This window comes from Lipotes vexillifer, unplaced genomic scaffold (genome assembly GCF_000442215.2).
Source record: "Lipotes vexillifer unplaced genomic scaffold, Lipotes_vexillifer_v1.1 scaffold1043, whole genome shotgun sequence".
Classification (NCBI taxonomy): domain Eukaryota; kingdom Metazoa; phylum Chordata; class Mammalia; order Artiodactyla; family Lipotidae; genus Lipotes; species Lipotes vexillifer.
Genome location: NW_006769301.1, coordinates 224582 through 239590, shown reverse-complemented (window position 1 = coordinate 239590; position 15009 = coordinate 224582). Strand labels below are relative to the sequence as shown.

At 37.5% G+C, this 15009-nt stretch overlaps 1 protein-coding gene across 3 annotated transcripts in view; it reads right to left on the bottom strand.

Moving 5' to 3' along the window:
- GABRA4 (gamma-aminobutyric acid type A receptor subunit alpha4) overlaps window positions 1-15009 on the bottom strand; it is a 66666-nt gene that overhangs the window by 35719 nt on the left and 15938 nt on the right. For 2 of the 3 annotated variants that reach the window (XM_007445554.1, XM_007445555.1), the window contains exons 3-8: window positions 14568-14635; window positions 13149-13369; window positions 12890-12972; window positions 10157-10300; window positions 8595-8747; window positions 1385-1644 (exon numbers count right to left, since the gene is read on the bottom strand). In XM_007445554.1, the coding sequence (XP_007445616.1) occupies window positions 1385-1644; window positions 8595-8747; window positions 10157-10300; window positions 12890-12972; window positions 13149-13369; window positions 14568-14635 (929 nt within the window). The remainder of the gene's footprint in view (window positions 1-1384; window positions 1645-8594; window positions 8748-10156; window positions 10301-12889; window positions 12973-13148; window positions 13370-14567; window positions 14636-15009) is intronic. The other variant, XM_007445556.1, reaches the window with a different exon arrangement.

Here is a 15009-nt window from a genome sequence, read left to right as displayed (position 1 = left end):
TCCCTACACACTATAAAGAGTAAGATATTTGTCAGGGGGATTTGTATACCCTTGCTTTTCAGACCAGAAACAGTGTCTGGCTCATAGTTGGTACTAAATGTATGTTTGTTAAATGAGTGAAGAAAAAGAATGAATGCATGTATGAATAATTAAGGGAATGAGTTATCACCTATAGAGAATAAAGTTGATGATTATATATATTTTGATTTGGGCACACGTAGACAAAAGGAGTTTTAGACTACCGTTTGTGGTACCCGCAATAAGGTTGTGCATGTGACCACAGACATTTTGTTGATTCAAGGAGGAAGCCAAGTAGAGTGAGAAAAAGAGACAGAGACAGAGCAGAGTATCAGAGGAAGAGGAGAGGCAGGAGGGGATGGCTGTTAGCTTTCTCATTTTCATGAGGATCTTGCCAGTTTTGTACAACTGGCCTCCATGAGGAAAAAGTCACTTTTTAATTTTTTTAATCACAGAATCACTTATGTGCCCAATGTAAATTACAGTAGCTCTTATTAGGCTTTCATATCCTTTTAGATATGTCTCTTTAGGACAAGAATTCTCAGTCTTGGATGTGCATAACCTACAACTATGGGTCTTTTTTTTTTTTTTTTTTGTGGTACTCGGGCCTCTCACTGCTGTGGCCTCTCCCGTTGCGGAGCACAGGCTCCGGACGTGCAGGCTCAGCGGCCATGGCTCACGGGCCCAGCCGCTCTGCAGCATGTGGGATCTTCCCGGACCGGGGCACGAACCCGTGTCCCCCCCTGCATCGGCAGGCGGACTCTCAACCACTGCGCCACCAGGGAAGCCCGGGTGTTTTTATTTATTGGCTTTGTTTTCTTCTTCCACAGAAGGGCACAGCCCCATGGGATCGTTCTCATGTGGAGCTATGTTAAGAACTGCTGCTTTACTTTGTTCAATGAACTCTACTGAGATGCCTTTCCAACCCACTTAAGGGTATCCACAGGTTTCTTCTAAGCACATACATAAGATTTTGCCCCTCTCTATAAAAATTTTTTAATACTGTAAAGAACTTTCAAACAACTAGTTGTGTACCTCAAGCTCATCCAGAGCTGTTTAACTTTTTTATTTTTTTTTGCGGTATGCAGGCCTCTAACTGTTGCGGCCTCTCCCGTTGTGGAGCACAGGCTCCGGATGCGCAGGCCCAGCGGCCATGGCTCACGGGCCCAGCCACTCCGCAGAGCTGTTTAACTTTTAAGGCACTAATCACGGTTTTAAAATATAAATGCATGATTATCCTTTAATATTTTTCTGGATTTTTAAATGACTTACAAATTGTCATTGGGATCTTCAACTTCTTAGCTTTTCCCTGGCAATGCAAATTTGACCAAGATGCTGAAATCTTAAAGGATATTAAGTCAAATACCTGCAGAGGTGCTTCAGGATGCTTTTCTCTCAGCACTGGAGCAGCTGGAATTTCCTGGGGGGCTTTTGATGTCTTCCTTTTGGCTTTTTCCATTTGAACATTGGTAAAGTAGTTGACAGCAGCAAACTCAATAAGGGCCGAAAACACAAAAGCAAAGCAGACAGCTATGAACCAATCCATGGCAGTCGCATAGGACACTTTGGGCAAAGAATGCCGTGCACTGATGCTCAGTGTGGTCATGGTGAGGACTGTGGTTATTCCTTCAAAGCAAAAGAGCAAAGAGACAAAATACTTTATGGTTACTTCAATGCATAAAAACAAACAAAAAGACCTGGAAATTTGGTGGGGTGAGGGTAACAAAGTTTACAATAACTCAAACCAAACCAGCTTTGATGTAAGATTCCAGTCATAGTGGTTCAGTGAAATTAGCACAGGCTTTGGAGTGAGAGACAGAGATGGTTCAAATCCTGGCTCTTCTAATCACTGGCTCAGTGTGAGTTGGATTAAGTTAGGAAAACTCACTGGTTTCATTTGATACCCACTTATTGGGTTTACAATGAAGATTAAAAGTATGTAAGGCACCTATTGGGTTGATGTTAGTACCTGGACCAATGTACCTGAGAAACTCAACACACACCTAACAGGAAGTGTGACTCATTGAAGCACTGACTCTCAACCAGGAGTGGGAAGATGGTAGCAATGAAAACTGAAGCATCAGAATTCCTGGGGTAGGCATGGCCCACTGCTGTTGAGAATCTCTATCAGAAAAAGCACAAGTTATATGTATTTATAGTCTTTACCTGAATATTACTTATTGAATTAAAATAATAAATTTACTAGTTGTAAAATAGCTTAATTTATATAAAACAACCTAGGTATACTCCTGAGAAACAGACTTCTAGAATAATTTGGCTTTAAAAATATTGGACATCTACTGCCCATCAGTTTGTGGTTGGCAGGAAAGTACTGGCAACAAGAATAGAGGTACTTCTCACGCATCAATAGGCTTCTGAAGCATATCATCTCCAGAAAAGCCTTCTCCTCAGCCTGGGACAAAAGTCAGTCTCCATTCTCAATGGAAGAATTTCACTTGCCACTGAAACTGTAGAGAAATGCATTATGTAAGGATGCTAATATTTTCACAATTGTCCCTTTCTGAACCTTTGTCTCTCTGTGTATCTAATCCATGTTATATAGTTAAGCTTGGAAATTTACATGGAGATTTACCATATCCATTTAAACTCATTCTATGTAATGCCTAGGAAATCTCTTGAATTGACACACCCAGGTGATTGGGGATGGTGATGATGACAACAATAACAATGATGAAGGCATAAACTATATCCAGTCCATGCCAATCCATAGCTGAAAGCCAAATAACACATGTTAAACTGAAAAAATAGTGAGTCCCATGCAATAATAAAAGAATAATATTTTGATGTAGGGAGAAATAATCCTGTCTTCTCAGCTCAGCACTTAATTATGTTCTGCCTTGTATTGTTCCCTAATTGTTCCATTTGAGTGAGCTTTGTTTCCACTATTTGATTGAGCATAGACTTCTTAAGGGCAGAATGTCTAACACTGCTTCGGGATTTACCTTATTTCACGTAGTGCCGAGCACATGATAAATGCACTGTAAATAAAAATAGATTTTTCAGCTCTTCACCAATCCATTTTCTTTCTAGTCCCTTCTGAATTGTCAGTGTTTAGAACGTGAAAAATTAGAGCAACTGTGTAACTTCTGAGCTATGGATCTTTCAAAAACATTCCATAAACTATACAGTGGAAGAAAGTTGAGAATTTGGTTGTATTCCCTTTTAAAATTTTTTCATGCTATTTTTAGCATTTCATTAGTCAAAAACAGATTTTAAAATGTGTTTTTTCAGTCAAATATATAAATACCTAAATGCCTATGAAAATGCAATCTTGTGAATTTAGTAGACTTTGTTTCGAAAAGAGACCTCAGGACTTTTAGGTCTCTATTTTAAATCTCAGGAAAATGGCACCATTCCCTTGCTCATTGTGAGATATGTGAATAAACACTAAATTAATTCTGAAAAAGTTTAGCTACAAAATTTAAAGATATATCAAAGTTTTTCTTCTTATTCATAACAACTTAAGTTTAATGGCCTATTAAGAATTCAAAAATGTTCTACAACTTTATTAAGCACGTTTCCTCTAATAGCATAGAAATTGTGCTGAAAGCACTTGAAAATAAAAAATGAACAGTGCAGTGTAAATAAGAATACTGCTCAGAAATCAGAAAATTTTACAGAGACCATACTGTGATAATCAAAAAGGAAACTGAAACTCAAATATAAGCAACTTAAGATTCTCCATGTTGCTTTGAACATTTTTTTGGTAATAGAACGATTTCTCCTGAGGACCAGAAGTAGTGGTCTTCGTCTTCTCCTGCAGTATGAGAAGAAATTCCATTATTAATGCCAAATAAGCAGAGTATTAATTCAATTATTGAGCCATGAATCCAAAAATTACTTTCTGAATGCTAAGGAGGGTGGATCACCAGGTTTATGAATATGTTAAATAATGTATGGACATCTACGCAAAAACATTGGATACGTGGCCGCTTTCCATCTCTCTTTCATTGTCTAGGGTAAACTTGATTCTAAAGTTTGTAGAAAGACCCTTCAGATACTATGGCTCCTATTTTATGACTGTTGGCAAAATTAGGAAAGTAACTGGCATAAACAATTGGCTGAGTGTTTGAAGTTGCCATCCCTTTAGACATTAAAAAGTTTCTCTGCCTGGAGTTCAAATTTAAGAAAGCACTAGCACAACAGGAATGGGCTTATTACACCTGTTTTTAGGTGGAACATTTGGTTAAATAAACACCAACACAATAGCAAACAGATGCCAACTTATCAGATAAGAAGCCATGCTTCCTCTGCATCGAGGAAGATAGTACATCCGTTACCACATCTACCGTGAAAGCACTTTAATAACCATGGAATTTTTTTGACACGTTCAAGTATTGACGCCAGTTCCTGTTTTTAGAGTGCTGAAAATGCACCATATTGGTTGGCCCAGAAGCTGGAAGAGGACATGTACGAGTAGGCTAAGACTGTACACAAGAGTGAATTTTTGGCTAGCCACTCCTAGAAAATGAACTAGTAATGATGTACATATGCCAGCTGGCATTTACTCAGATTTCATGTTTTACTATACTGGAATAATTAGAAAACTTAGAGGCATACAACTTTAGAGATAGAAGCCCTTGCCAGAGAATTTAGCACACTCTATTTCTCATATTTACACTGATTTTTTTTTGGTTTTGTTTTTGCATGATCTTGAAAGACACCCCTGATCCAGAAAATTCTCTCCTTGAGTGAAGAGGAAAATGAGAATTTGGAAAGATAAATACTAGACCAGAATTAATTTTTTTACCTGAATCTCAAATGAAAGAGTGCTTACGTGCCCACAAATACTTAAAACTTAACTTCCTTAAAAAATACCATCGAAAGCAACAATAAACAATTTAATAATTACCATTCTGACACATCTTAGGTCTTAGAAGACTTAATTACTGGGCATAATTTCCCTGGTCAATCAAAACCAATATCTTGGTACATGAGCACAATCAGAAAGAAACCAATGGAAAAAGCTACCCACAAAGTATCCTCAGCACACAGCCATACAATTTCACTCAGCAGCTCTGGAATTCTCCACAAGCCCCCATGTCCCCAGACCCCCTGTAAAGAAAGAAAGGCAGAGTAGAAATGGGAGAGTTCTCAAAGTTAGGCAGAAATTGTCTTGGGTCTATCACTTAAATATATGACTTTATACAAGTTTCTTAATCTCTTTGAGTCTATATCCTTAGCCATATGAAATTAATAATGCCTACCTTGCTGAGTTATTGTGAAGATTAAATGAGATGACCCCTATCAGTACATGGCAAATCTTATCATCATTATTATTAGTGTTACTGGTATCCTTACCACATGCTACTTAATTTCCTTACAGTATCTTATCTGAATAGGAAATGTTGGGTGGGCAATATAATATATAATCATTGCTATCTCTCCCCATACCACTGGAAATTTCTATTATTTGGGGACAAATGGGACAAAACAATGGCTATGAGTTTATAATGAACCAAGAAAGCATTCAAAGCTTATCAACCAATCACAATAACTAGAAAATATGGAGAACATTCACATTATAGTATCAAGTAGGGATTCTCAAATGAGGGAGATGGCAGTGTGAGCTGTCATAGTAATCAATGACACTAAAAATAGTATTTACTGTGTGGTAGGCATTGTTCCAAGGGCTTTATCCAAATTAACTCATTGGGGGCTTCCCTGGTGCCACAGTGGTTAAGCATCCGCCTGCCAATGCAGGGGACACGGATTCAATCCCTGGTCCAGGAAGATCCCACATGCCACGGAGCAACTAAGCCCGTGTGCCACAGCTACTGAGCCTGTGCTCTAGAGCCTGCGAGCCACAGCTACTGAAGTCCGCATGCATTAGAGCCCACACGCCACAACTACTGAGCCCATGCGCCGCAACTACTGAAGCCTGGCGCCTAGAGTTCGTGCTCCACAACAAGAGAAGCCAACACATTGAGAAGCCCGAGCACCACAACGAAGAGTAGCCCCAGCTCACCACAACTAGAGAAATGTGCGCAGCAACAAAGACCCAACACAGCCAAAAATAGATAAAAATTTTTAAAAAAGCAAAAATCCCAAAATAAACAAAAAAAAAAAAACAAAAACAAATTAACTAATTGAATCCTCCTAGCAACCCTATGTAGTAGCAACAATGTATCCTGTTGTAACACATGAGGAAACAGGCAGAAATAACTCACTGAAGGTTCACAGCTAATAAGTGGTAGACTTTGGGGTTACAACTTTTGTCTCCCTCCAGAGTCTGCACTTTTGATATGACTTAATCAAAGGCATCATTAATGGGTCAATATTATCTCTTCTAGAAATTATTTAGGAACATAGAAAAAAGATGGTATATGTGTAAAAGTAATTTTATTTTTATTTTCAATGATGATAGTTCCTGAAATATTAATATTTTTTGTACGAGGAAAAGTTAAGGGACTTTGATCTGGTTCTCAGCCTCAGCAGATACCTCCTGCCCAGTCAGGCTGCCTCTGGACACGATGTGTAGACCCAAGGTTAACTGAGCGCTCACTGCACTCAATGAGAGAATGGACATCAAGCATTTAGCAGATTAATCCCTTGTCGGCAACATGGATGGACCTAGAGATTATCATACTAAGTGAAGTAAGCCAGACGCAGAAAGAAAAATATCATTGGATATCACTTACATGTGGAATGTAAGCAATGACACAAATAAACTTATTTACAAAACAGAAACAGACTCACAGATATAGAAAAGAAACTTATGGTTACCAAAGAGGAAAGTGGGGGGAGGAATAAATTAGGAGTTTGGGATTAATATATACACGCTACTATATATAAAATAAACAACAAGGACCTACTTATAGCACAGGGAACAATACTCAATATTTTGTAATAACCTCGGAAGGAAAAGAATATGAAAAAGAATATACATATATGTGTGTGTATATATATATATATATATATATATATATATATATATATGACTGAGTCACTTTGCTGTACACCTGAAACTAACACACCACTGCAAATAAACTGTATTTCATTTAAAAAAAAAGAATTTAGCAGAGTGTCTTGCATTACATAATAATGCATATTTTCTTTTAAAAACAGTTAATAATCAAGGAAACCAGGTCATAACAAAATAAATCTCTCCTACGCAATAGAGCATACGGTAAAGAGTAACTAATATGTACTAAGTGCTCCATATACCCTGTAATGAGTACTGCACATAATTCTAAATCTTTACTAGTCTATGAAGGAGAGATGTGTTATCACAATTTTAAGGATGGAGAAAATAAGTGGCAGATGTGGGTTTTAAAACCTGACCTATTGGAGCCCAAAGCTTAGATGTGTTTTTTTCTCTTTCATTTTCGCACCTATTTTTAATAGCTAAAATTTACTCAACACTCGCAATGAACCCTCGCAACTCTACGAAGTAGGTAGTGCCATAACACCTGTTCACTGCCTTCATGAGGTCACACCCTACCCCCAGCACTGACCCTCCTCTAAGAGTATCCCTGGTAGGATTCCAAAACCTTCTTGAGTGAACCTAAAGGGGTGGGGGAGGGTGTCCATGGCAAACACCCCACATTCAGGTCCACTGAGAACACTAAGATGCCCTTATATCAGAAGTTCTCTAAATGGATCAGGGGTGGGATGAGAAGTTCCCATTCTCTCCAGTTCCTTCTCACCAGCATCCCTTCAGCTATTGTGTGATGAGGGATATTATACCATGGCTTCTATTTGGCTTTCTACCAAGTAGAAAAAGCAAAGGGAAATTGGCATCTCTTGTGAGGACTATACCTCCATTCCAGAGCAATTCTGATCATTTTCATCCCATAACTGAATGCTTTTGCCACTCACAATCAATAGAAAAAGAATAGAGAGATATGTTAAATTAAATAAATATCATTATAACTAATTTTAATATTTAAAAGCAAGGCTGATATGCAAAAGGCTTATTTTCAGCTATAAAAATTGAAAACTCAGGTGTTCTGGACTTCATATGGTTAAGAATATGATATATAGGAAGCCACTGTAAAAACAAACAGAATAAAATGTGTAGTATTCTGAAAAAAAAGATGTAGGTAGAATATAACAATAAGCTAATAAACTAAGCATATAATATTTCCAATTCCATGCATTGAAACCATTTGCCTTTTGTTCCTCTTCATTAAAAGGCAAATTATTCTAAGGTTTTCATATTCATTCATCCATGACTTTTGTTTTATTTTAAGCTCCCAATGCATTTCATTTCAACACATAGATATGATTTTTAATTCAATTACACAGCATTAAGCTAGGAACCCAAGAACATCACCCAAAGTGAAATTATATTCAGATTCACACTTGGTCTTCACCTGCCAGTTCTCAATAAAGGAAATCTGGTGGAGCCCCAAAGGAAGTGATGGACTGCCCATATCCTCTCAAGCTTATTACTTTGTATTGGCTGATAAAAATGAAACCTTATGTGATTCTTTACTTAGCACAGCCAGATATATTACTGTTTAATATTTTGTTAGAGATGATATCTAAAGGTTATTCCCACGATCAAAATGTAAGGTGGACAAAAATACCCAAGAAATGATTATAATTACCGAATACAGTCCTAGCTGGAACTGATTCCTTATTTATCCAGAATGAAACTTGAGAAAGAATTACTGTCATAATACATGGAATGTACGTCTGAATCATAAAATAACCCATCTTCCGTCTGAGGTGAAAGTAAACTGTCATAACGATATATTCACCTGCGAATGAAACATGAGGAAAATACGTTATAGGTTCTGCGGGCAATTATTCAATGGCTTTATAATCATATTTCAGACTAACAAACAGTATTCTAGGCAAAGAAAGTATCGGATTGCGTAACAACACAAGCACTGAGAAATATGTAGCTCCCAACTAGGGGGGGAATGATACTGCCCGTCATTACACAGAAAAACATTTCTGTTGCACGTAGTAATTAAGCAATTTAATAAGTTGGGCTATAACTTTATAAAAATTCTTTGCAGTGCTTTCTATTTTAAAGCAATTAGCCTTCATTTTCAGCATTTTCGAGAGCAGAATTTAGACCTAACTTTTACGGAAAATCACTAGAAAAAAATGAAAATATGCACACACATGAAAATATAAAGCTTAATTTTAGAAAGAATTGGAATACAAAGGTATACATTATATATACATATATGCTTAGGGAAAGGTTACCTTACTGTCTTAGTTTTAGGAAAGAGCTTTATTTCTAAATGTGGCATATGTGAAGAAAAATACAAAGAAACACATATAACATAGAGCCATATGTAACATCCCTGAGTTCATGCATGTTTTATTGGCATTTAGACAAAAACCTAAAAAAGCTAATAAGTAAATATACCATAAGATTTCTGGTAGCTCTTGATAATATTTTTAATGTTACATCTTAAAGTAACATATTGAGAAAGTTAGTTAGGAAGCAGTAGCTTTATTCTCAGACTGTGAAGCCCAAGATTCAGAAGCCTCAAATCCTCCCCAAATGTATTTTTACACACCATTGTAAAGCAATTATACCCCAATAAAGATGTTAAAAAAAAAAAAAAAAAAAAAAAGGCGCCAGCACACCCAAAAAAAAAAAAAAAAAAAAAATCAGTGGTCAGATTTCCCGCCTCAGAATTCTGTTGAAAACAGTTTTGATATATTTGATTATTGGCTTTTGTTTCTGAATAAGAAAACCAGCTCACTTCTCACATGTCACCAACTCAGAATTTATTTTAAACTAAAACAAGATTTAAATATAAATAAATAAAGTCTGAACTGTGATTTATGCATCAACTCTATTTCTGGAAACTTTTAGTTGTCCCCTGAAAACACGAGATATTTCAATGAAGAAGCTAGGACAGGGCTTCCCTGGTGGCGCAGTGGTTGAGAGTCCGCCTGCCGATGCAGGGGACACGGGTTCGTGCCCCGGTCTGGGAAGATCCCATGTGCCGCGGGGCGGCGGGGCCCGTGGGCCATGGCCGCTGAGCCTGCGCGTCCGGAGCCTGTGCTCCGCAACGGGAGAGGCCACAACAGTGAGAGGCCCATGTACTGCAAAAAAAAAAAAAAAAAAAAAAAAAAGAAGCTAGGACAAAACTCCATTGCCAATGCCAGGTAGCATATTGACTCAAATTGTTAAACATCTCACCTGTGATGGATTTGATAGTTTCACTTGATACTGTTTGCCCAATCAAGTCATACTGAACTAAGCTTGAAGACTCCTTTGGAACTTCTACTGATTTCTCAGGACCTTTTGTCCACGTATAAATCATCTCACTCTTCGGATAGGCATCTGGATGAGAGCACAGAATGTGGTTAGATTCAAAGCTCCTCTTCCATCAGCATTGATGGTCAACGATTAAGAATATTACATATGTTCAGGAAAGATGTAATAAATGAAAAAAAGAATCATTATGATTTATTCAAACACGTTTAAGATTGAGAAGACTGTAGAGATTAAATAAACAGCCTTGCAACTGGGCATATTTCTTATTTTTATGCCAAAGGTTTGGAGGGGAGACTACAACTAAGGCAACTAAAATGCTATGTATGCATCAGTGCACTTGGTATGTTTCCATACTAATAGGATAAACAGTTGAAAAGCAGAAATAATAAACCCCCCAAAAGTACTGTCCAACTGCTACTCCCTTCCTTTCTAACTCACTGCCAGTATTTGACCAATATCGACTTCTTCCATCCTAATGCACCTCTGCCAATTAGAAATGTACCAGATGCTGCGTATAATAATACAACAACAAAAACAAAAAGAGCAAATCCTACTGTTGGGAGAGCTCTCCAGGAGTCACCTATTCCAGACTCTGCCTCTGGACAATACCCATGCTTTTTGGGAACCACTCTGCAGTAACAACTGGCTATGCTGTTTATAAAGCTCTCCAGGGAATGTACTTACACAACCAGTTCCACTACCTTTAAACTCTCACAATCAGAACATTTCCCCTTCTATCTTCAACAAATCCCTCCCAGCGGTAATTCAAGCCCATTTTCTATTATTTGGTGTTCAGTACAAATGGAGACCAGCTGCTTGCTTACCAGTCTACCCAGAACAGATAGCTTGGCTCACACACAAATGAGTTCAGAAGAACAAAGATGAATTGTATGCTACCCTCTGCAAACCTTCCTAAAAGGCCTAGAGCACAGTAGGTCCTCAGTGAAAGTGTTTAATTCTACAAAAGGAATTGATACCTAGGGAGACTATCTTTATAAGCGACTTTGCAAAACAAACTATAAGGCTTGTGTTGTCATTTAACACTATACAATTGTGTGTCAAGGTTTATCTTCTGAAGTATATTTATGCTTAATCATACAGTTAAAGTCCCAGAATGCTAGGATCCTGCATGATATTTTAAATCAGGTATCCTACACTTGATTATCTTATAACCATTTTTCCCCGTTTTTTCTCATGCCTATGAATTGTAAACATAGATAAATGTTATTTTTCTCCTTCCAAAGTAATTAAGTATCTTTATTTCATAAGTATGATGGGCCTCTCTTTTCAGTTCTCAACCCCAAATCATCAGCTTCCAAGGAATAATTTCTTTATTTTATACAAACCCTGGGGGGGCGGGTGGGAAAGGACTTTCCCTAGATTAGAGCTATCTTGGGTGAAGTTTAAATTATAGCACAAATAGTTTTAAATTCTGGCCCCAGTAAGATCGACCTTTCTGTCCACGTATTTTTTCTGTTTTAATCTTCTCTCATTAAATCACTGGTCAGGGAGCAAAGGACCCTCTCTAGATTCACGTTAGGCCAACGGAATATTGTGATTACTGGGGGTTATAAAAAGAGTGGTGACTGCCGAGTCTCATTAAGTTAAGCAATGAGCAATGATAACAGCAGGCAACAGTTTCACAATCAGTGAGACTAAGAATGTGAAGCAATAGTAAAAGTCAGCATCTATTTTTGGTAGATTCTGATTGAGTCAAATATTTGAGGCAGACGTTAGAAGAGATGATCACATTTTGCTGCCATCTCTGAGAAGGCAGCTTGGGGGAAAGGAATTCCATATTCTGTCCTACCCATTCATTTTATCTTCTTGCCTTCACATCCACAAAATATCCCAAATCCATCTGTCTCACATCTCCTCTGGTACCATCCTAGTCTAAGCCACCACCATCTTTGTATCAATATTAACACATACAGCCTCCAACTCTTCTCTGCTTCTCTCTAGCATCTCTACAATCCTTTCTAGGTAGAAAAGCTGAAATGAAATTGTGAAATGTCAATCAAAGAGTACCACAACCCTTAGTAATCCTTCCAAAGGTGTTCTAAAGCACTTAGAATAATATCCACACTCCTTGATGTGGTCTGTAAGGCACTATACTGTCTTGCTCTGTCTACATGTCAGACCACACCTCCAACTCTGTTTTGGTCATGCTTCGGCTGCTTTTATACTAACAGTGCTGCTTATGCTATTCTAACCTATGTCATGTCAGGAAGCCACGAACCTTCTTCTGCTTTTTTCATGTCTGCCATAAAGGATTCTGCTTGTAACAGAAACTATTAAATTACAAAACCAAAAAGATCATTTATACTTTCTATGTTACACCACCATCACATGGAGTTCAGAGCCCCCTAAATTTCACCACGGATCACCAACCTATTAATTATGAGTCAATTTACCTAGGCTATCTAGGTAGGCTAGGTAAGCAGAAATACGTTTTTGCTTTTGGGGGGAAAAGGGGTTGTTTTTACTTCTTTATTTAAATATATTAGATAGTAAACAGTCTCCTGTAAGTCAAACCTTGGACAGTTGTCAGGGACAGTGATTTAAATGTTGGACTATGGAAAATCATGCACATATAAAAATATCAGCTTGCGTGAGATAATCATAAATTCTAACAACATTTTTATTGTAACTTACAACTCCCAAATTTCAAAGGGCATGCATGACCATCCATGGGGAAATCCACCAATCTCATGGGACACTCTGCACTTATGGTGAGTCTATGATGGAAAAAGGCAATTAAACAAAATCAACACTTTCTTTAAAAGTAATTTAAAGATCCCTCAATGAGGAAGCAGGAAGGAAGGAAAAAAAGAAAGACAGGAAGGAAGGAAGGAAGGGAAGAAAGGAAAAAAGAGAGTTAAAAAGATAAAAAGAAAAAAAGAAAAATGACTACCTCATTGTGTATAAAATAGTGCCATTTCTCATAATTCTAAAAAGCTTATTTGGAGCTGTCATATTATGTGAGACAGATTTCTTTCCATTCCTGAAGAAAGTATCAGGAGTCCATACTTTTGTTACCATCATATTGTTCAATCTCAGAATTTCAATGGGGCCATCATATTTTAGTCTTTTGTCAATCCATGTCTGTCTGAAGAACACATCCATTGTGTATTCCTAGGGAAATTAGTTTGTGACATATTCAATCACAGATGACTACACATAAATATGCAGAAAAATGTATTAAATTCTAGCCTCTTTCCCACTCCAAAAGGACTACCCCAAATAAAAACAAATAGAAGCAAAAATTTTTTTTTAAATCAATGGAGCAAAAAGGAGTGTCAGCAATTAAAGCATGTTATGTCCATCTTTATACCTTAATCTTCTACGTTTGTTAGATAAATAATCATACATATTAGTCATTCAAGAATAATTGCTATAATTTAATAAAACCACCAGCACCAAGTAATTACGGTTGTACTTTGTTTTAAATCAAGTGGCAAAATTAATGTGTAACAAATATCACTGCATAATTAATCATAAAATTGTAGGGATCTCTTTAAGGCAAAGTAAAATATGTAAGAGAAATTTTATGACCACAGAATTTATTAACATTTGCCTAGAGTCAAGGAGAAAAGTAAAGTAGTTTCTTTGACCTGGAAACTGAAAATCTTTAATATTAGAGAACAGAATTGAATGGACAAATTTATCTTGACCAGCGCTTGATATTCTAAGCTCTTTATGCCTGAGATGGAAGTGGGGGGGAGGGGTAGTGAGCAATTGGGCCAACAAGGAATTCTAAATGCAGTTAGGACTACAATATAGTTTCATACCAAAACTAATTACACTCTCTAATTTTCTCCTCTTCAATAATTTTCTAAGGGAAAAAAATACTACATACATGTTGTACTATGGGGACTAGTAATAGAACGTTCTTTTCTTTGTTGGGAATGATTCCAAACCAAAAAATACTCAAATGTTAGAGCTGAAATGCAAGTTCAGCGTCTTACTTTGTAAACTTTTTTTTTTTTGGTACGCAGGCCTCTCACTGTTGTGGCCTACTCACTGTTGTGGCCTCTCCCGTTGTGGAGCACAGGCTCCGGACGCGCAGGCTCAGCGGCCATGGCTCACGGGCCCAGCCGCTCTGCGGCATGTGGGATCTTCCCAGACCGGGGCACGAACCCGCGTCCCCTGCATCGGCAGGCAGACTCTCAACCACTGCGCCACCAGAGAAAGCCCCCTTTGTAAACTTTTTAGGCTGTTCTTTGACTTTCTAGCTCTGTGTGATGGATTACAAAATAAATGCTAATTGCCCTCTTTTCTGCATGTTTTTTTTCAAACCTCAAAAAGTACATTTAAGTTCCCAAATACCTACCATTTCAACATCAGAAACAGGTCCAAAGCTAGTGACATATATGTCAGTTTTCACTTCTGTAACAGGACCTAGTAAGTATGAAGTAAATAAGTGTGAAAAAATAATTACCAATCTTATAGGCAAGGTGGGTTTGATAATTAAAAAGTAAAGACAGGTTATATATTATGTTTTCATGAGCATCTTAAATTTTCAGTGAGACATTGCAGCTCTACAAAAATGAAGACAAAAGAACAACAAAACCAGAAAGCAATGTTTACTTACAGTAAAAAAGAAACCCCAGTTACTTACCAGGAACCTTATTTCTTCAAGATACATCACCCCTGGGCACTGCTACAACAGGCAGTGCAGGGAACAAAAGCTTTTAGCCTTTGTGATTTTTTTTAGTCCATCATCTGATTGGCCTTTAGTAAAGAAGTGAGCTGTTAAAAAGAGGGAACTTAAC